At 46.8% G+C, this 23,614-nt stretch overlaps 1 protein-coding gene across 1 annotated transcript in view; it reads right to left on the reverse strand.

Annotated features, from left to right (window-relative positions):
- TNFRSF1B (TNF receptor superfamily member 1B) overlaps positions 1–22,498 on the reverse strand; it is a 41,981-nt gene extending 19,483 nt beyond the window's left edge. The window contains exons 1-2 of the mRNA XM_048825302.2: positions 22,223–22,498; positions 2,556–2,658 (exon numbers count right to left, since the gene is read on the reverse strand). Coding sequence (XP_048681259.2) covers positions 2,556–2,658; positions 22,223–22,288 — 169 coding nt within the window. The 5' untranslated portion in view covers positions 22,289–22,498. The remainder of the gene's footprint in view (positions 1–2,555; positions 2,659–22,222) is intronic.
- Positions 22,499–23,614: the final 1,116 nt, after the last annotated feature.

Here is a 23,614-nt window from a genome sequence, read left to right on the forward strand (position 1 = left end):
TTCTGTGTCAAATCTCTGTTTTAAGCTTTCCCTTTATTTTTTTTTTTTAGTAATTTACGTTTAACGCTGTACCCTGCTGTATTTGCTTTGTTCTCTCTGCTGCTGCCTGAACGTGTACTTCTGGTTCCATATGAGGCGTGTGGTTGACTGGGCAGTTCGAGGCTCTAGGGTACCTTACTTCAGCTAAACTCAGCCATACAGGCAGAGGACTGAAGGATTTGACACTGAACACATCTGGTGTGTATCGCTCACAAGGAAGCTCTGTAGGCGGTCCATATCTGGCATAGGAGCACGACATACAGGAACACGCTGGAGGACATGGTTGCTCAACGAGAGGAACAATGAGGCCCTGCCAAGAAAGCCTTCATAGCTAGTTGTGGCCCCACCTTTGAGAATCTCCATTTTAGGGATTAGTCATGTACTGGAGACACAGGGAACCATGAAGTCAAGCCCTGGCAGTTAAGTAACACAGGAAATGATTTCCAAATATTTGGTTTTCAAATATATTTTCTCTACAATTTCTAATTCAGCTCCATGCATCCTGTTGATGATTTAAGCCCCGATTTTTAAAAGGTATTTAGAGACACCACTGCACTCAGGGTTGTAACACCTTACTGATTTAGGAACCTACATCTCACTGACAACTCATGGGATTTTGACTCCTAAGTGCCTCAATCCCTTTTGGAAAAAAAGTGGCCTGGGGTCCTAAATCACCTAGGCTTTGCCATGCGGGTGGCAAAAGTGACTATAAGACCTTTAAAAAGCTGGGCTTTTTTATACATCAACATGAAAAACCCTTCTGTTCAACTTCGCAAATATCAACTACAGAGACTTTCAGTTTCCTCTGCATAGGTCCAAATCCTGGGCTTGTTATTGTGAAATATTATAATAAAAGGGGAGAGGGTGGCACTGAAGCTTGATCGCTGTTACTGCCCGAGTGTGAAGGTTTAATTATGAATCATTACATTTGCCTCCATTGCATTTCTAACACCGGAAACCCAAACGTTCGGTCTTGACATTTTTGGTCAACTCGAGCCACTCAGGCTGCTTCAGCAGAGGCTTGTTTCCTGCTTAATCATCCAAATCTCTGTGACAGGAACTTTGCACTTACAGAGACAAAGAGCATTTGCTCAGCAAGTTGTGAGGTAAATGCCAGGGGAGTAATAACAACTCTGGTGGCTTGTCTCCTTGATGACAATGTACCCGCCAAAGTTCTGAGCTCTCTCTGGGCTTTATATCTATATGATCCAAATACTTGGTGGGTAATTACAACAACCAGCAACTAAAATGTCTTCACCTGCAACCAAAAGAAAGCTTTCTGTGCTCAATAAATACTTACCAAGAAGATGTCACTACTAGATATCATTGGAAAATAGGTGTAGGCCTGGCCTGACATTAGTAACTTGCCTCATTTGTTAGTAGGCATTACTGGAAACAATAGGAAATGCCATTGCAAATCAGACCAGTGGTCCATGTAGTCTAGCACAGTGGTTCTCAAACTTGGGCAGCCGCTTGTTCAGGGACAGCCCCTGGCGAGCCAGGCCAGTTTTTTTACCTGCCGCGTCTGCAGGTTCGGCCAATCGCGGCTCCCGCTGGCCGCGGTTCACCGCTCCAGGCCAATGGGGGCTGCGGGAAGAAGCGCGGGCCGAGGGATGTGTTGGCCGCCCTTTCTGCAGCCCACATGGGCTTGGAGCAGCGAACCGCGGCCAGTGGGAGCTGCGATCGGCCGAACCTGCAGACGCAGCAGGTAAACAAACCGGCCCGGCGCGCCCGGGGCTTTCCCTGCACAAGCAGCGGCCCGGCTTTGAGAACCACTGGACTAGCATTCTGGCTTTGAAAGCAGTCAGCACCAGATGCTTCATAGGAAAAAGGCACTTGACTCCATAATGAACAATTACAGAATAACTGAATCTACCCAGAGCTAGATTGTACCTAATAATATTGTGTAAATACTAAATTGTACCCCAGACCAGGATTAACAGTGTTTTTGCTATTACTGTACTCAGGCTGACATTGGATAATAATGTTACACTGGAGGCAAGGATTCGGTGCTGGCGGTTTAAATTAGTTTTATATGTTATTTTCCTTGTATGGAAATACATTTTTACAAATATTTTAAAATAAAAAGATTATGCTCAAAAAATTGGCAGGTAAAGCTGCATCTGTTCACTTTTAAGAACCCAGCAAATTCCCAAGAAACCCCAAAGCCTCACCACGAAACAGATGAATCGGCCGCACTGCACCTGGCACAGGATCCAAATCCTGCCAGATAAGACTTTGGCGCCAGACTCATTCGAAGGTTCAGCCAACCAGGAGCACCCTTTGGTAAGCCCTGGCCAGAAGTAATTCAGGCAACTGGCTCCAGGCCCTGCGGTAAACCTTTCTTATGGTCCCAGAATCAACAATACACGGTCTCATGGCTGGGAGTACATTAAAGCCTCAAAAATCGGCGGCTCCTCTGGCTCTCTCAATAATGCAGGCGCACCACATTTATTCAGAAACCAGATGGATTTAGCCTTGCACCGTAACAGTCATAAATAACCTAAATCCATTACCTGGAGGGCATTTGCTACAACATTTATTAATGTTTTCTTCAAAGTATTCAGCGTGTGGGTCTTTGCACGCCGCGATCTTCTGCGCATAAGTCAACGAAGAGCCCTAGGAAAAAGAAAGGGAAAGTTGTCAGAGGCAAGCATATTATGACCCCTAATGTTGCTGGTGTGTTTGGGGTTTTTTAACCTTTTATTTTTCCTTTATTTAACAGCTGTTTGAGACAGGGAATGTCATTTCATTGTATGTGTGTACAGACCCCTAACTGGGGCTTCTAGCTGCAAGCTCAAAACAAATAAATAATAAAGTAGAAATTGAAGAGATAGTCCTAGAGAATCAACATCTTTGCAGCCAGCTTTCTTTTCAATCTGCTGTTGTACGCATGACCCAGTAAAGAGAGGAAGCTGAGGCCATCTCTGTCTGTGGAGTAGCATGGGCCAAAGTTTGCCCTGACTTACACCCCACTGAGTTGCAGCCAGGGCAGAAACTTGTCCTACGTTTTAGCAGATGCATGTTGTAGTTCTTGAACAGAAGTTAAATCCAGTCATTTCAGCCATGTTTACGTATCTTATCTCTGTATCCTCATTATCCCTTGCCCTTGTGTATATTAATAACAACTTGCTTTCTCTTATGGGTTGCTAAAAAGTAATATTACAGTAGAGGCTATTTGTAAAAGAGAGAGAGATTTTTTTCCCCCACTAAACCTCAAAACCTTTGCAAAAGAGGCTCCAAATGCCACTGAAATTTCCTGGTCAAATCCTGACCCAATTAACATCAATGTTTACGCCCTCCATGTTATGGCAAAAGGCTGCAAACATCCTAGATGTTGGGAAAGTTCAGATTTGGGTAATCCAAACATCACAAGTCAGGACTATCTCTGTAATGCCTCAAACCGGAAACAAAAATATAAAACAACCACAAACACTGGGAAAGTTTGAGATTTGATCTGAATCTAGTTCCAAACTTTACAGTTTGACCCCATCTCTTCTGTTTAACAATCAGTATTACCAATTGCAAGCATTCAAATATCAGGAATCAGACACCCAAAAAATCATAAAATACAAATCAAGAGATTTTTTACAAAATATATTTTGGAAGTTCTTTTCAATTGCCTTCTGATTTCTAAGCCTTTAAGCTGCACTTGCTTCATATTATCTAACTACCTTCATATCCAAGAAGGCTAGAAATGTAATTCTTTAAAAAATGAGATCTGAGATTCACACGCAGTCTCTTGAGTCCAGTACCTGGGGTTTCAACAAAAATCACAAGACTGGCAGTAAAAATCGTAAGCATTGGCAACGCTGCGTAATCAAAAGGAGAACGTGTTTTGCATGTTACAGTTCTAACATTTTCATCATCAGACTGGTGAGGGACACTCAACAAAACCACAGTACATTTATAGATGGAAGGAACTGGGCCTTCTTCCTTATTTTCAGGACGACTTTGCATTTAACTAGACCTGCAGTTTGTGGACCGTTCACTTTCTAGTGACAAATCACTACACACAAAAATAAATTCTGTAGCTTGTAAGCCACTGCTCTGCAATTTTTCCCTTGTAATTTCATAGCACAACAAACCATCTGATCATCGACACTCCTGGTCAAAAACCTGCAGTCCATCAAAATCAGCTGTGATCCAAATGACCTTAATTGCAGTTCAGGGAATAAAATCCAGCCCCAAGCAGCAGGCCCTAAGCACCACCTAACACATGGTTCTAGTGTTTAAAAGCGAATTATGTGACAACGGTACCTTCTTACTCCGCAGTTCTGCTCCCTGTGTGCATTCACAGTCATATCCCCCAACTTCGTTTATTTTTTTTTTAAAACAAAGGTACGATTTTACAACTTTTTACTCCTATCAGGCTTTGCGAGCCATCACTGCGGGGGGAGAGGGAGACGGATTATGTTCTCGCCCGTACATCGTCAACAGAATTAACTGTGGGCCTGCTCCAGCACCACTGAAATGGATAGGAATCTTTCCATCGATTTCAACAGACATAGGAATTTAGGGTCTCATTCACTCCTCTGCAGCCCTTAATTACATCCAAGCAACACCAGTGCAGGCAAGAGACTCTGTCCCTCCTGGCAAAGAACCGGTGCCATCAAACCCATGCTGCCAGATGAAAGCAGGAACTGGTTTTATCATTGTCAGTACTTTCTGATACCATTGTGGACTTCAGAAACCTCTTGGTTTAAAACCTGATCAAAATAAAATTCAGAAATGATGCCTCTTACAACACTGATGCCTCTTCTAATGGAAAGCGGCTGGCTGTGAGTCTTTTTCTTTTTTAAAGCCTATATGGCAGGTCAGATGAATACAGAACAATCACAAAACACTCTGGACCAGATCTTCAGCTGGCATAAATTGGCATAGGTCAGTTACTTCAAAGGACAAATGTCTGAAAATCTGGCCCTTTATTCTCAAAGCAACCACAAAAAGTTCACTGTGCCTTTAAAAATAATAATAAAGGAAAGCTTTTCATTGGGCAGCAAAAGCATAGGAGTTTCCTGATTCATTAACAGGGCACAGCTCAGAAAGCACTTAACAATCATTAATTCAGTGAAGAGTAAAAAAGACCTCTCCATCAGACTCAGAAACCTCATTAACACAATTGTTATTGTAAGATGTATATAAACTTGGAGACGTGCCTTAAAATATGGATAAAAAGAGAAATCAAAGCAGGAACAAGCTGTTTGAAGACCGGCAACGAGAATATCCTTCCTCCTTGCCAAAAAACAGCGTTCACATTCCATTGTGTCTCCTCTTCAGGGTCTGACAGAGATATCCACTTCCCACTTTCATTTAAAGGGAACCCCACTGTTTTTCTTCTAGCTGGTAGAAATGTTTTGCCCTTATTCTTAGCAGTGTTTGAGAATACGGCTCGGAAAATCCACTCAGCCGGTGGCAATCACCAGCAAGACTGACTTCTTGGACCTTGGATCCAGCCTGTGCCCAGAACTGGGTAGATTTAGCCTCAAGGGCCTCTTAAGGAAAAGCACCGGCAATCCATTCTGCCTCTCCTCAGGAGCTCTGGGCGCAAAAGTCCAGTGGACAGAACATCCGGAAGGCACTTAACATACACAAAGCACATCTCTTGAATCCCGACTACTTCCTTTTCTTCAGTGCCACCATAACATGGAACCGAGCTAACTACCTCACTTAACTACCTGTACGGATCGCTCAACTGTAACTACACTAAACAATATCAAGACACTAAGGGCTTGTCTACATGGGGGTTTTGAACCATACAAATAGAGTTAATCCGCTTCTAAAACACGAGCCCTACCCATGATGCAACGCATCGCAGTGCATTAACTCTGCACTTAACCTGAAATCTGGAGTCCTCTTGCAAAATGGACTACGTTTGTGGAGATCTGAATTCGTTTGCACTGTTGTTCGTGTGCAAGCAACAGCTGGCATCACTGCGTGCCTCCAATAGCTATCCCACATGGCTTTTCAGTCGACCATTATTCACCTGCTTACATCCTGTGCCCTCCCCTGCTCTGGTGTCAAGTTCCCAGGACAAACCCTCCCACATTTAAAAGCTGGCACGGAGCCAGATTTTGCCCATTTGCTCCTGGATTCAAGTGTATCAGCATTCTTGTGATACTACAGCAATTCTACTCCACAACTCCCACAACACACCTGGGCCTGCTGCTGGGAGCCATATTAAGATCCTGGAGCTCACTGCCATCTGGGAAGAAGTAATCAGTGTAGTAAGCTCTTGTGGCCTGTCACCAGCATAAAAACCTGTTTGTAGACACTGCCAAGCAGATGTCCACTATGCAACATCCCTGGTCTTGAACCCAGGCTTAGGAGTCTCAAGATAGCCTGGCCAACACCAAAGCCTACTAAAATCTGGTGGGCTGAGAAACTACTAGGACTGTAACCCCAGCCAAGGCACCACCCACGGGAGCGGATTGGAGGATCGCCCGGCTCCACCAATTGGTCCAACCACGCTATTTAAGCCGGGAGAAGAAACAGGAAATTTGTCCGGGCAACAAGATGGTATCCTGTCATGGCTGTATTGGACCCTGCCTGTGCCTGGACACCATTAAATTAGGCTTGAATAAAGGCTGGGAATGGATGGGTCATTACACGAAGTAAAACTATTTCCCCATGTTTATTCCCCCCTTCCCCACTGTTCTTGTCAACTGTTGGAAATGGGCCACCCTGATTATCAGTACAAAAGGTTTTTTTTTCTCCTGCTGATAATAGCTCACCTTAACTGATCACTCTTGTTATAGTGGTATGGCAACACCCATTGTTTCATGTTCTCTGTGTGTCTATATATATCTCTCTTTCTACTGTATTTTCCACTGCATGCATCCGATGAAGTGGGGTTTAGCCCACGAAAGCTTATGCTCAAATAAATGTGTTAGTCTCTGAGGTGCCACCAGTCCTCCTCGTTCTTTTTGCTGATACAGACCAACACGGCTGCCACGCTGAAACATTTTCAGGCATGAGACTTGAGAACGACAGGCATCCCTAACAACATCCCCTGGGTGTTTCCATTTTCTATTTTCAGTGGCTGCTTAAAGTGCCAAGCAAATGTCTGCACCTCGGACTCCCACTCATCTTGCAGGGTTTCTCCCTTCGTCCAACAAATATCGCGCAGAATGCAACCTACTGCTATAAATGAGCAGTGCCAGTTTTTTTCAGCAGCTTTTTAACCTATTCCACAAATAGCACCCTCGCCCTTTCCACTGGCCAGCTGTGCTCTCCACTTCCATTCTGCAAATTCCTTCCTTTTGTCCACGAGGCCAATGAATGGTGTCGTTAACCAGGGGATAAGTCAGGGAATAACCAAAGAAACCTCACCACCATTAGTGTCCTTAGGGTTCCTGAGGGTAAACATCCTTTCTCCACTAATGCAAATAGGGGGTGGCCAACCTGAGTCTCCGGAGCCACACGGGGCTCTTCAGAAGTAAATATGTGGCTCTTTGTACAGGCACCAACTTTCCGATGTGCCAGGGGCTGCTCACTGCTCAATCCCTGGCTTTGTCCCCACTCCACCCCTTCCCCTGAACCTGCTATGCCCTCGCTCCTCCCTCTCCCCCTCTGAGCCTCTTGCATGCCCCGAAACAGCTGATTGGGAGGTGCGGGGAGGGAGGCGCTGCGAGGCTGCCGGTGGGCGGGAGGTGCTGGGGGGAGCGGATGGGGGGTTGCTGATGTATTACTGTGGCTCTTTGGCAATGTACATTGGTAAATTCTGGCTCCTTCTCAGGCTCAGGTTGGCCGCCCCTGAAATAGGATCTCTCAGAGCTCAGCTGTATCACCACAGCCCCTTCCTGGCCACCCTACATTTATGTCTGTAAACCTGCCACAGCAGTCAGCCAGTCCTAGGAACACCATTGCGGAAATGCCCCTTTCTATGCCCTAGTACAGGGGGCAACTGAGGGAACCCATGCGCTTAATACAGTTTGGGAACCCCTGTGGTCAAAACCTCAATAATTTTCCAAGCATTACCCAGCTTTATAACCTGGTGCAACAGTATCTTTTCCAAGGCATGACACACCTGTATGACAGTGGCCCCAACAGTCGATCTCCCCACACCAAATTGGTTGGCCACATACTGGTGGCACTCCGGAGTAGCTAGCTTCCAGATGACAATGGTGACCCAGGTATGGGGGAGCACAGATTGGCATACTGGCTCTGCAACTCTGCAGTCAGAAAAAAAGTTAAAAAATCCCATCCTGAAATTCTCTCGCCAGTGCCGGTCATCCCAGGCCCGGAGAACAGTCCCTTCGCACCAATCCACGCTGGTCTCCTGGGCCCAGAAATAGCGCTGCATGGTCTGTAACTGATCCAGGAATCGGTCCTCTAGTACCAACTGCTTCCCCCATTGCTCTCTTTCTCCACGCTCCCATCCTGCTTCCACCACTGCTCAGTCTCCTGCTGCTACGGCCACATCATTTGTTTGGCAATGCGACAGGTGGTCTCCAAAGCCAAATCTGTCCAGCTCTGAGTGCTGAAATACACCCCAAAGAGACTCTGTGTGATCACAGCTGCCACCACAGCGGAGCAGAGCATTGCTGGGCCCACGCTGGCCGACAGCAATTCAAAAATGGCGCTAGCCGGCACAGGAGGGCAGAGGCCTGGGATTTCTCAAAAATCCAAAGCCCCCTGGCTTCCCACAATTCATAGCATCCCAGGAGGTCCAGTGTGGTGCAGTGAAGCTAAGGATCACACAGAGAAGGCAACCCCTTTGGTTCACAGCAAGCCACCACTGTGCATACACATGACACAAACTGAGAAACAGGAGTTCCACGTGCACACTATCGGTGCCACTCACCTACAGTGCTTTACCAGATGCAGCGCAACGAGCTTCGCATTCACACACACACACGCACATAGACAAGCCCCAGGAATGGAGAAAGCCCCGGATCCGAACAGACTGGAGTGGTTCTCTTCCATCTGGCACAGCAGTTGGAAGGAACTGAAGTGGTAGAGGGCACTGCGCCCCCCCCTTATATAGCCCCATCCTCAAGACGCTGCTTGGAGACAGTTCAGCACCATTAGACAGTGCAATATCCCTAAGTAGGAATACGCGAGCCACTGGAAGAACTTTCCCTGTCAAGTGAAGGTGGGGCCGAGTCCTCCCTTTCTGTCAAATGTAAGCATTCACTTAAAAAAAAAAAAAAAAAAAAAAGTTTCTAACCCTAATGTTTAGGGCTCCATGTCTATCTCGGAAGTCACAGATTCTGTGACTTTCCATGACTTCTGCACCAGCTGGTTGTGGAAACGCTCCATCAGCCCCGTGGCGGCTGCTTGGGTGGCCCCAGGTAGCGGGCCCTAGGGACCACCAGAGCAGCCACTGGTGTGGCTGGCTCTGGGACCACCTGAGCAGCGGCCCTAAGGGCGGCGGGAACAACAGCGGGTGGGCGGCTCTGGGGGACCCCGGCAGCTGGTCTCGATGGCCCCCTGGCCGCAGCCCCCCCCCCCACAAGCACCACCCCCTCCTGCCCCCCCAGGGAGTCGGCCCCTGCCCTGCCCCCCAGCTAAGATTTAGTCAGAGGTATACAGTACAAGTAATGGACAGGTCACAGGCCATGAATTTTTGGTTACTGCCCATGATCTGTCCATGGCTTTTACAAAAAATACCCATGACTAAATCGTAGCTTACTTATGGTGGTTGTGAAGAAAATCTACTGAATGTAAACCAACAGTACAAGGCCTTCCTGAGTCCACCGCAAAGTGACATTGACAAAACTCTGGTCAGTTTCACACCTGCTCTTCAAAATACTGTGGACCTTGTGGGTCACTGTGAAACTGACCAGAATCAAGACACTTTCAATCTCCAGTTACTTGTGGCACCTTTGAACCAACGTGCACATTCACTGGGAGCAGTGGGGATCCAAAACTAGAGGCTGAAGGACGAATAGAGAAGCACTGTCCCCACCCCCATAACAGCACCCAACCATGTACAAATACAGCTTACAGCACACAGGCTTCTCGGGGGAAGCATAGAATAGCATAGACCCTTCAACATCCTCGAGGCTCCAGGATTGGGTGGAGAAGGCAGACAGGAAGCCCCTTTCTCCCTTTCAGTAGCCACAGAAGGTCTTCAAATGTATTAGATACTTACACCCCAGAGGCTGATACAGAAGTGGAGTTCCTGAGCAGTGCTCTGGTAGGAATCTCACCTTCTCAGCAGCTGAGAGCGCTGGGTTTTTCACTAGGATATTGCCCCTGCACTTCATATCTCTCAGTTCCTGGACAATACGTTTGGTCAGGCCTGGCTGCTGGGTGCACAGAATATTTTTCAAGTTTTGTAGCTTACCCCGGGATAAGGTGCATTGGGGGAGGGATAACTCAGCGGTTTGAGCATTGGCCTGCTAAACCCAGGGTTGTGAGTTCAATCCTTGAGGGGGCCATTTAGGGATCTGGGGCAAAAATTGGGGATTGGTCCTGCTTTGAGTAGGGGGTTGGACTAGAGGACCTCCTGGGGTCCCTTCCAAACCTGATATTCTATGAGAACAAAGCCGGTTTTAAAGGAGACACATTCCAGCTATAATAGGCTCCGAAAGCCAGCATGGTCTGCAGTCCTGAGCATGTTCCCTTTACCGTACTACAGTCAAGGGCTGGGCACTCGCAGGCAGACAATGCAGTCCTATTCACCAGCAGGAGGTTTGATTAATTCTTATTTATCATGATTCTAGTTTATATAAAAAGGAAAAAAATATTTTCAAAAACTTCTAGGTTCAGTGATCATTGTTCATGCTGGGCTTGCTATAGTAGTCTCACAGGAAGAGTAACAAGTAATAGAGAAACCACAGCATTTGCAAATGTGCGCTGACAGCACTTCTGCTGCAAAAGCTAACAAAATAAAATAGTTTCTGAAGGCTCTGCTGCTGGCCAAATTATTTTTAGTCAAAACTCTTAGCCTGTTTATTAAGAGGAGGCTGATCAAATGCAGTAGCTGCAGTTCTCCAGCCAGGTCATGTTGAACAGCATTAAGTCAAACAGACCTAAGGAACTTTTAAATCTTAAACCTTCACTTCAAAAACACACACACACACACACACAGATGAAACAAACCACATCATAAATTATCCTGCTGGTGAGGCTTCCCGGCAAGATACATTCTTGTCTCATTTTCTGCACTGTCTTTTAGATGTTGCAAATACTGTCCTGGAAGCGTTGAAGAGACAGGAAAACCTCTTGCTCAATGGGTTCACATCCGCCTTTCAGAAATTTTGCTTGACAGGGCGCGTCTATTGACTGATACGATCACACCAAGTTGATCTGATTACTGGTGGCTGTTGCTGACTAACTGTTAAGAAATTGTCAATTAATCCGAAACTAAAGTGTCTTATAAGACACTAAAAAAGAATCTTACCACTTTGGACTTGAATTCTCGGCTGGATACAATGGGCCGGATTCTAAACTCACTGTTAAAACTTCCATGGAATTAATTCTTATTTACCCTGGAGTAAGCAAGAGTGCAGTCAAAGTCAGTCAGATCTGCTATGCAAGGGCAGAACGACAGCTGTCCTAAAGCTAATTTACTTGGCCACAGGATGATTCCCCTTTTCCCACTCTTGCCCCCTATGCCAGGGGCCAGAAGAGGATGAGCACAGAAGCTGTTATGCCAGGCGAATCCTCAGACATCCAGATCCACTGGACGTCTGGGATAGTGACAGAACACAGGTGCAGCAGGGGCCAGCATCTGGCCCCAAATTTTTCAATTCCACCCGATTTTCTGTGCAACTCATCTCTCCCTCTGCTTTAATTTGTACCTCAAATTATGGCACCTAACTCGTATTATGAAAATAAACTCTTCACTTGAAAAAGAATGCTGTAAATCTGAAACCCTTTTATGGGCTGATGTGACTCATACCATCACTCAGGAATAAAATCTGATCCCAGATTAAAGGTAAACATAACCCAGAGTCACAAGACAAATCTGAGAAGAACCTTGCACCGAAAACTTAGCGTCAACTTCAGAATTGCTCAGACTAGACAGTAGCATGTAAGTAGGAAAGACTTTTCAGAGATTTGTACAAACAGAATGGAAACATCTGAATGATGTCAATGGAAGCAAACGCATTTCCCAAGAGCAGGCAGAGACACTTACACCAGAGATTTGGATTCACCCTTTTATAACGGTTTTCTACTGTAACCTCTGTACATTACCTGAGCATACTTTGGCATATTGCTACTTTGTGCTGGGATATCAGCAGGACAAACGGGAACAAGCCTAGCACACAGGGCAGCTCAGGGATGGGAAGCACAGTCGGCAATGCCCAGGACATTAGGCAGTGCACGAGAGGTTACACGCAAGGCAGAGACCCAGGACTCTACCCCTATGGCATTAAAAACGCAAACGTTCACAGCGCATTCCACTCTGCAGGGTGTATTACAGACTCCCAGCAACCAGATGGTCTAACCCAGGGGTGGCCAACCTGTGGCTCCGGAGCCGCATGCGGCTCTTCAGAGGTTAATATGCGGCTCCTTGTATAGGCACCAACTCCGGGGCTGGAGCTACAGGTGCCAACTTTCTAATGTGCCAGGGGGCGGGGAGGGGGGTGGTGCTCACTGCTCAACCTCTGGCTCTGCCCCAGGCCCTGCCCCCAAGCCTGCCATGCCCTCGCTCCCCCCGCTCCCCACCAGAGCCTCCTGCACACCGTGAAACAGCTGATCGCGGCGGGCGAGAGGCATGGGGAGGGAGCGGCAGGCACCGATTGGTGGGGCTGCTGGTGGGCAGGAGGCGCTGCAGGTTGGACTGGAGGGAGCGGATGGGGGGCTGACGACGTATTACGGGGGCTCTTTGGCAATGTGCCTGGGTAAATTCTGGCTCCTTCTCAGGCTCAGGTTGGCGGCTCCTGGTCTAACCTATCGCATGCTTATGAGGGAGCCTCTGTAACAAACCAGGGCCGCAGCTGGTAGCTCATCAAAACACACATCTACAGCACACCTGTGCTCAACGATTCCCAGAATGGAGCTGAGCCACCTCCTCCCTGCCCGTTTTGGGGGATTAGCACCCCAGGGGGGATACATTTGTACAGAGCTTCTCTGCCTTCCATGGCGTGCAGGGACTGCAACTGCGCTTGTCCTCTCTGCTGGGCCCGATGGGAAGAGACTCACTCTCCCCACACGCCCAACCACAATCCAGCCCCTAATGTTCATATTAGAGGTGGACCTGGCTCATAAAGTTCAAATCCAGATTGGGAATCACACTTCCCCAAAGCATGAGGGGCTTGGGACAGAGGCACCGAGTGGGCTCCATGTAACAGAAAGGACTGACCAGCTCAGAAGTTCAGAGAAGGGTCCTCCCCAACATTCAGGGGGGGGGGTTGCCCCCAGGCCACTGCCAGATTTGCACTGTGCTGTGACAAGGTGAAGCACTTCACAGGTACTAGGTATTACTAGCATGATGCTGACTTTCTCTAAATCCTGCCCGACAGGCAAGTGTCCCTTTTCGCTCTGCGGCTAGCCAGGAACTTCTACACTGCAGCCCTTGGGGTGATTACACAGCACAAGCTGGTAACATTTCACTAAAATGCCATCTCCAAATTCAAGGGGTCAAGCGGAGGATTTTAAACAGGAACTGCCTCCTGTTTGTTAACCACAACGAAGTCATCGAACCCTCTGACATCAGAACCTGTTGCTATGGAAAAGACTTATGTGGTTCAGAGATGCAGTTTGTTCAGCAGCAAGATCTACTGCAAGAGGGGAAAATACAGAGCTTTATTTAAAATACCTGATCTGGTCATTTGGAGGACAAATACTGTCAGGGGCAAATGCTGCCCTCAGATGCTGGCAACTGTCACTGAAGTCAAGGGGTGCTATGCCCGTGTACCTGAGATCAGAACCAGGCTCTAAGACCTACACTCAAAGCATTGAGCTCTTCAAAATCACTTACTGCCATCATTGCCCAAAGACAAGTTTATGGGTCCACTGTATGAATAGTTCACCTATCTTGTACTCTCTAGGAGTAAAGAGGGCCAGAACAAGGCCTGTCAACTATATAATGTGGGTCTTCTGCACAAGGGTGAATTTCACCCTATAAGCTAGGAGCTTGGCATATTCTGATAGCAATGGACAGTACAACTCTCCTTCCCTGATCATCAGCCCCCCAAACCTCAAAATCTTCTGTATTTCCTTTCTTATGACTATGGATTTTTTTTTCCTAGCTTATCTTAGAGTTTTATACTGCCACCCATCACCATAGTATCCGAGCACATTTTTCCTAGCATAAACTGGGAAAGCAGGAAACTTTATTATGCACGGAACTCATTTATAATGCACAAAAATAACGTAAGTGTCCAACAATATCTGGCCCACACTCTGGCTTGAAGATACAGGGCCAGAATCTGATCGCTGCCATGCTGATGTAAATCTGATGTAACCCCAAAAGGGTAGAGCTATTCTGACATAGACAAAATCAGAATCCAGTCAACAATACTTAATAAATCCTATGAGCCATCTCATTTTCTTTACTGGTCCTTGTCTAGAATACTGTACCTTAATCTAGCATGTAATATCAGATCCAGAGACAGATGCTTAAGAGACCACAGCTGTCAGTGGCTTTCTGATTTGTTGCTGATAGCTACTTTGGTTTACTTTTGATGATACATCTTCTAATACCAACATTCAACAATATGTTGAAGGTGAGAATCATAATTTTGAGATTTTAGTCATATATCCTGTTCATTTTCTATGACTTTGCTCTGCTAACCATCACTGGTGTATATTAACTAAGACTTATACTGCTTTAGGGCATACATACACAGAAAGTTGGTATATGCAGGCTCACAGCAAACATTACCACCACCTATGTGGAATTTTATAAGAACAGTTATGAAATCGTATTACTTTTCCTCTAATTCTGATACTAGTGGGCACCTTAAAGTTTCACGACTCTCCGATGGGGAGATATCTGTGCATGTGCTGATATAACACTATTTCACTGACCAGGCCCCGGTCTACACTACAAACTCAGGCTAGTATAACTATGTCGCTCGGGCGTGGAAAATCCACACCCCTGAATGAAGCAGTTATGCCGACCGAACTCCCGGCGTAGACAGCACTGTGTCAACAGGAGGGCTTCTCCTGCGACATAGCTGCCACCTTCTCCCGTAGGCAGTTACTGTGCCGATGGGAGAAGCTCTCTCATCGGCGTAGGTAGCGTCTTCCCTAAGCGGTACAGCAGCACTCTAAAGGCTTGGCTACACTTACATTTTATAGCGCTCTAACTTGCTGGCTCAGGGGCGTGAAAAATCACCCCCCTGAGCGCAGCAAGCCAGAGCGCTTTAAAGCGCGAGTGTAGACAGGCTCCAAGCGCTGGGAGCCAATCCCCTCCTGGAGGTGGATTACCAGGAGCGCTGGGAGAGCTCGCTCCCAGCGCTCGTGCTCAACCACACTCGCACTTCGTTTCCACTGTAGCCATGCCCTCAATGTAGACACGCCCCGAGTAATCAACCCATCAAGTTTTCTTGTCTTTTATTATTTAATATTTTATACTACGTGTCCAGAGGCCTGGACCAAGATCTGGAACCCAAGATGACAGGAACTGTACAAACAAATATGGAGACATGGTCCCTCATCTAGAATCTTACAACGTAAGACGACAAGGGTCATGAGAAAAGAGGGTAGATATTATACAAAGTTGCCATTTTGTGCAGAGTAAGGGAGGGGGAGAAATCAGAGATGACCATCAGATTAAAAAGCATGAAACACATGGAGAATGGTGGTGTCAACACTGGCAGAGAAGGTCGGAGAAAGTTCCAGAGGGAAAAAAAAACAAGGAAGCAGATTTGCGCATATTAAGTATAAATTGATTGTGAGACATCCAGGAAGAGGTATCTGAGACAGGCGGAGATGTAAAACTGGATGAAGAGGGACAGAGTGGGAGTGGAAAAGACAACGGGAAAGTCACCCGCATAAAGATAGCAGACGGAATCATGTGAGGAGACGAGATCACCCTGAGAGAGGGCGTAAAAGGAGAAGTTCTGGTTATATAAAATTAAGGGGAAATATTTGTAAAGGCTTCTTGAAATGTGGCATTTGGGGGATTTTTAATATAGAATTTCCTGGCTCTGCAGTGTTTGTGTATTTTAAACTACAATGTCCTATTTAGATTTTCTCCCTTACAACCTTAACTCCTGCTTAATATAATCTGGACTGTGAATCATACAAAGGGCATTTGTGCATAATTCTCCGTCATTGCCTGGTCTCCTTCCTCTTGCATTTTCTGCACTGTGCTCCTTCTGAGACTACAGTTTCTCTGCATAATACCCACACCCCGATGTCAACCAGGGAAACTAAGAGGAAATAATATAAGAAGAGATGGGCCAAAAGTAAAACCCAGATCCTAATAGTCCCATCCTTTGGGGAAAATGGGATCTGGATCTGAATTTTGCAGCTGGTTCTCTCTAAGGGTATGTCTACACTGCAATTAGACAACCTCAGCTGACCTGTGCCAGTTGTTCGAGCTAAGGGACTCGAGCTAAGGGGCTGTAGAATTGTGGTACAGATATTTGGGCTCAGGCTGCACTACACAGGGTCCTAGAGCCCACACATCTAAAATATGGGAAAGCTCCTGGCAAGGATAACTTGAATGCAGAATTGTTCAAGGTAAATCCTAAACAAGCAGCCAGCATCTATCCTGGCCCCTCTATTTACATCAGGCTGGGAAAGGGGAAGAGTGCCAGATGAGTGGACCAATGGGGTTATAATGAAATTACCAAAAAAAGAAAAGGAGGACTTGTGGCACCTTAGAGACTAACCAATTTATTTGAGCATGAGCTTTCGTGAGCTACAGCTCACAAGGAACTCTCAGTGACTGTAATAACTGGCATGGTATCACACTTTTAACTGCGCCAACCAAAGCAGTGTGTAAGATCATAGTCCATCTTATATCAGAGGCAATTGATAGCATTCTCAGAAAAGAGCAAGCTGGTTTTTGGAAAGGGCGTGGATGCACAGACCAGATCTTCACTCTATGAAACATAATAGAATAGTGCTTAGAATGGCAAGAGCAACTCTACATAAACTTCATGGACTTTGAGAAGGCTTTTGATAGCATTCACGGGACCAGCCTGTGGCGCATTCTGCAAGCATATCGAACTCCTTTCCGTTTAATCAATGTCATCAAAAGCTTCTATTTCAACTTGACATGCAGTGTTGATCAAAGAGAGCTCAGTTTTGAAGTCAAAACAGGAGTATGTTGGGGTGTGTCATGGCTGCAATCCTCTTCAACACTGCAATGCAGCGTACAACAGAAGACATGCCAAGAGGCATTAAATGAACGCTCTTCTCATCCCTGGACTTCGCAGACGATGTCGCTTTCCTATCACATACCCAACACCATATACAAGAAAAAACAACTCGAATCAATGCATTCAGCCAGCAAATTGGACTGAAAATCAACCGCAATAAGACAGATACCATAACCTTTAATATTGCCTCACCATCACCAGTATGGAGAGAGGATTATGTTCTCACCAACGTAGAAACATTCACATACTTGGGCAGCACCTTCAGCCAGGATGGTGGAACAAGCCAGGCCATCCTGAACAAAATCAGTAAAGCCAGGTACGCCTTCAGGAGCTTAAATACAGTCTGGAAATCATCAAAACACAACGCCAAAACCAAACTCAAGATTTATCAGAGCTGCATACTTACAACACTACTTTAGAGTGCAGAATGCTGGGGAATGAGAAAGTCTGACATGTCCAAACTGTCTTCATTCCATACAACCTGCCTCAGAAAAACCCTCCGTATCTTTTGGCCCAGAACAATCTCAAACCAAGATCTATTGACACAGTGCAGCCAAGAGGATATGAGAACCACCACTGCCAGGAGGCGTTGGAGATGGATCAGTCATGTGCTTCGGATGGAAACTAATTCCATCACCAGAGTAGCAAGATGATGGACACCTGAAGGCAAATGAAAACGAGGCCGCCAGAAAACAACATGGCGAAGAGCTGCGGAAGCCGAGCTGAAAAACCTGGGGCACAGCTGGGGAACCACTGAAAGATCTACCAGAAACAGACAGGAGCGGAGGAAGCTTTGTCACTGCCCTAAACGTCAGAGGCGTAATAGGAACATGATGATGATTAGCCCAAGCCTCAGAAGCCTGAGTCAGCTGGCATGGGCCAGCCACAGGGTTTTAATTGTAATCTAGACATACCCAAACCCTGTGTCCATGGCCCTGGGAAAAATTCAGAGACGGTTCCAAACTTGGCAACTTGGGCCCATCTCTAGATGCAAGGAATTCCGAAAATGACGCTGTACAAAGAACCCAACTAACAGCAGGCCTGGTATTCTCAACATTCCCATACCTGCCACTGGAAAAAAAATTACTTATGGACCAAACAAACTGCAAACATTATAGAGTGACATTTTTGCCAGTATGTTGAACACAGAATCACAGGGTTAGAAGAGAGACCACAAGGGTCAGTCTAACCCCCTGCCAAGATGCAGGATTTGTTGTGTCTAAACCACCCAAGACAGATGGCTCTCCAGCCTCCTTTTGAAAACCTCCAGTGAAGGAACTTCCACAACCTCCCCAGGCAGTCTGTGCCATTCTCCTAGGAGGTTTTTCCTGAAATTTAATCTAAATTTGCTATGCTGCAGTTTGAACCCATTGTCTCTTGTATTGCCCTCTAGCATGACCCTCCTGTTTTCCCTGTGTCACTAATGGCTTTGCACAGCTCTGTTTACAGTCTCTTAGCCACAGAACTCCTTCATCATCGCAGCACAAATGAAAATGTGTGCAACAACCAGATAGAACTGGCACATAGCCCCTAGACCTAATGGTGAGACGAGCTGGGGAAATCAGCACTGTTATCCTAAGCCTCTTGCTTTGGGTTTTTAACAACCTCTCCCCCATTCCCATCCCTCAGCAGCCCAGGCCTTGTATCATGGTCATCACTCATCCTGCCAAGATCTAGATTGAAACTCCTTGGAAACCAGTTATTATTTACAGGATGGGTCACCGGGGAGAGACCAGAGGCACTCAGTTTGCAAATGAAAGGCATGAGCCCTTGTGGGCTGCTGAAACCACTTCTATTAAAAACACCGAAATGTTCTGGGTGACTGAAATGTTCTAAATGGCAAGATTTAGGCTCAGTTCCTGTGGGTAAGTGCCGACTTTGACAAGAATCTTTCAAGTCACTCAGAATGAATGAGAAAAACAAACCAAGAAAAAGTGTGTCATTCAAGAGCGATTTGCTTTGCTAGTTTCCCCTGACTGAACACTCCTGCCAGCAAATAAAATGCTGAGCTTTCATTAGACCCACTATGCGCCGGTTCTTTAAACTGATCACATTTTGCAATAATAATGGGCAGGAGATCTCTTTTTTCCACATCACTACGGTGGCTGCAACATTTTTGAAGCGACCATTTTGTTTTTCAATCTGCACGTGATTTTTTTATTTTTTTTTTATTTTTTTGCTGGTGAAAGGTGCAAGATTCACAGCCCCAAAAGACCAAATACCCCTATTTGTCAACAGAATGGGTACAGCATGGACAGTGATGGTGAAAGCTTCCCCAGTTCTCCGCCACCAGTATGGGACCACGTGTAGGAGTGAGAAAGGAGTTCACTGTCCACAACCCGGTCAATCTTTGGCCTCGCTGAAGCTGCCAGCAAGGGGCGCAAGCAGGGCTAATTGTGAGGGTTTGGGTGATGAGACGCACCACAAGACTAAGACACAAAGCAGGCAAACAAATGCTAACAGCTTTTAGCCACTACTTACCTGGGCTAGACTCAAACTGGAAGACTATAGCTGAAAAGCTTGCTAAACTGTTACCAATCCACCAAAGTATCCAGTCCCTCTAAAATACCATTGTGTAACTTCATGTGTGTTTTTATCTATACACACACACACATACATATATATACACACACACACACAGATTGTCTGGTCACTTTAGCTTTTCATCCTGTAAACCCTAAATAAATACATAAATAAATTGCACATGCTATCAAAGCTTCCCCTACATGGGAAATATTTTAGATCTTGAAATAAGACAAGTGTACATATCAGTATGATGGCGGTAAATTATGAATTTCCAATTCTGTACCTACTCAGATAACATCACCCAAGATGCTTTAGCCTATATAAAGTGTTTGTTACACTGTACAGATATTTTAAACATGTGGTCACAAACTATTACAAAATCACTTCGCCCTAAATATCAGAAAGGCAAATGACACCTCAGATCCCACATTACTGTACTGAGCATGCAGATCAGTGTCAAGGTCCTGTGGCTCACCCCTGACTATTTCATCTTTACTGTGGCTCACCCCTGACTATCTCACCTTCACTATCTCACCTGTTATCCAGGTCCCTCCCCTACTACATTCATTTACTTGGAAGCTATTTTCAGCTCTTTGAATATCTCAGTTTTTCTGGTGTTCTTTTCTCCAGATTCCTAGTCCTGTTCACTAACATCATTCTGGTCTCCAGACTTCTACATTTGCTATAAACAAGCATCAAAGAGCAAAATCTTGGATTCTCTGCACATCCCAGGCTATGGGAGATCGGGGTGTGCAAGGAACACAAGACGAGGTCCATACAAAGCTTCACTGAAACTCTCTTTCTAAAGCAGTGATGCTCAGAATGAAATTCATGAGCCACAAGTGGCTCTTTGCAGTACCTGATATTAAAACACTGGGTAATTTAATTAAATCATTAACCAGTCAGGATGCTTTTAGTATGTTATTAACTAATTAAGTTAAATTAACAACTTATTTGCTATGGGAATTGTGTGTGTGTGTGTGTGTGTATATATATATATATATATATATATATATATATAAAAACACTAAAATATTTCCCGTCATATGGTTTAAATATGAATAGTACTACAGTAAATGAAACAACAAATTCACACTACTCCAGCTCTTTTGGGTAATGTTGATTGTTAATTTCACTCCTGAACCACTGAGATCCGAGTATCACTTATCTAAAGTATTTATATGGTCTCCTTTGCACAGTAGTTGAGTAGTCACCACCTTTATTGTATTTATCCTTGCAAAAATCCACTCCAGGAATAAATCAATACAGTGCGTAAACACAACATTCAAAGTCAAAAATGGCCTTTCCAAAATGGCCTCTCTCACTAGACAAGGTATGTGCTCTGTTAGACAGAAACATAGTGGAAGGGTCGCAGCTGTAGCTCCAAATCATGCTGTAGATCTAAATCAAAGGACTTTTCTATGTCTAGAAGGGCAGATTTTAAAGTCTTATCAAGTACAACCAAAGGTTCCTGTTTAATGCACACAGATTTTTATTCTGCACTTGCCAGGGTGCAATTAGCCTGTACAAAACAAGCGAACAGGTTAAGGAAGTGGATATACTGTAGGGCTAAAGCGGATTCCACAAAGAGGGAACCCATGGAGCGTAACAATGTCTGAATGCGTCCGATGACGTGAGCTGTAGCTCACGAAAGCTCATGCTCAATTAAAGTGGTTAGTCTCTAAGGTGCCACAAGTCCTCTTGTTCTTTTTGCGAACGTTTTTTTTTTTTTTTTTTAAAAAGTAGTGGAATTTGTAAGGCTGTAAAGGGTTAACACTTGGCTGGGATCTGAGGGTCTGCAGAACTCAGAGGGCACAAGCAGAGGCCGCTGGAGAATGACAAGTAGTCATAACAGGAAAACAGTGAGCAATTCATTTTCTCTCCCATTCAGAGCAGACGCACCAACCCCAGATGTAATCGTCTCTCGGGAGCAGACACGGGCTCTGCTCAGCACGCAACCTTTGGGCCACACCGCAACGCACATAATCAACAGAATCAGAATTAGCAGCGTACACCCAAACCTCGGCGCACTGAAGAGGGGCGGGGGGGGGCACTTTTGTGCCACGGATTACGGCACCCAGCTGCGGAATCTGGGCTTCCTAGTACGGTCTCCCCACCTCTGGAAACTGGGCTCGCGGGGTGAAGGCAGGGGAGGGGAGGCGGTGAACTGAATCAAGCCCTAAGGAGAGGAGGCGGCAGGGGGCTAAGGCAGAAGCAATCGGGGGAGCGGGCCCCCCACAGGGCTGGGTTAGATCAGAGAATGGGCGCCCAGCCGGCTTCCCGCACCCGTGGGTTCCCAGCAGCCGCCCCGTCCGGAGTCAATGGGAGCCGTTCCGGGAAAGGGCTGGAGCCCGGCCGGGCCCGGGTCCAGCGCCGGGGGCCCGGGTCCAGCGCCGGGGGCCCGGGCCGCGCTCACCCACCTTGCCGGGCAGCGAGCCCCCCACGTGCAGCAGCAGCAGCGCGCCCACCAGCCAGCCGGGCCCCATCCTGCCGCGCCGCTCGCCCAGCAGACCCCGCGGCGCCGAGACTGAAACCCGGAGCCGGCCGAGGGGTGGAGCGGGGCGGCGCCGGCTCCGGGACGTCCCCCCCGCGCAGGGCTGAGCGGAAGCCGGCCGCTGCCCGCCCTCTGTCCCGGGCCGCCGGCTAAGGCGTGGGGGGGGTGGCGGCGGCTGCTGCCCCCAGCTCTCCTTGCCTCGCCTGGAGTGTGGCCCTGCAGGGTGGGAAACAAATATCCGAGGGGAGGGATCCCAGGGAATAAGGCAGCTTGCGGGAGGCGGATCCAGTCCCCACCCCCAAAGGTCAGTCCCAACTGTGCACGGCGCAGGATGGGTCGCACGTGCCTTGGGCTTGGGACAGGGCAAAGGGGGCTCCCCGAGGCAAGAATATTTTTGCGGCCGCTAAGGGCGACTGCTTGCCTTGCCTTGTTTCCACAAACCAAAAATATCCCACCCCAAGCTCCACTAATGCAGGGGGTAAAAAGGCCTCATTAAATGAGATGAAGGGGATTTGGAGGGCAATACTAAACTGAGGCCCTATCCCCTGCTTGGGGCCCTGAGAAATGCCTTACGCGCCCTGCTCTACACTACAAACCTATGTGGCTATAACTCCGGTTTGCTCAGCCACACAGTTAGCCCGAGTGGACCAAACTCCTGGTCGACAAGAAGCCTTCTCCCGTTGATATAGCTACCACCTCTCAGGGAGGTGGATTAACTACGCCAGTGATTCTCAAACTTTTGTACTGGTGACCCCTTTCACATAACAAGCCTCTGAGTGCGACCCCCTCTTACAAATTAAAAACACTTTTACATATATTTAACTCAATTATAAATGCAGGAGGCAAAGCGGGGTTTGTGGTGGAGGCTGACAGTTTGTGACCCCCGCATGTAATAACCTTGCGACCCCCTGAGGGGTCCCAACCCCCAGTTTGAGAACCCCTGATTTATGCTAATGGGAGAAGCTCCCCCGTTGGGAGTAGGTAGGATCTTCACTAAGCACTACAGTGGTGCATCTGCTGTGCTGTAAGTGTAGACAAGCCCTTCGTTTGCTCATGCCTAGCATCACTACTGCCCGGCGGGGCTGATCCAAGTGTGATGGATTAGACATATTCCTCCAGGGCAAATGACACGTTTTTCCCCTTCCTGCACTGCACCCATGGCCTGCAGTACAATCAGCTGCACCTGTCCAATTGGAATCTATTCCCTGAGGCCTTGTGTACACTGGGACGTGACTCATGTCTTTAGTGCAGACAAAGAAAATTGTGTTTAAGAACAGGTCTGCTACTTGTGATTAACCCTAGGGTACCTTTCCAAGGT

Source organism: Caretta caretta, chromosome 18 (assembly GCF_965140235.1).
Source record: "Caretta caretta isolate rCarCar2 chromosome 18, rCarCar1.hap1, whole genome shotgun sequence".
Classification (NCBI taxonomy): domain Eukaryota; kingdom Metazoa; phylum Chordata; order Testudines; family Cheloniidae; genus Caretta; species Caretta caretta.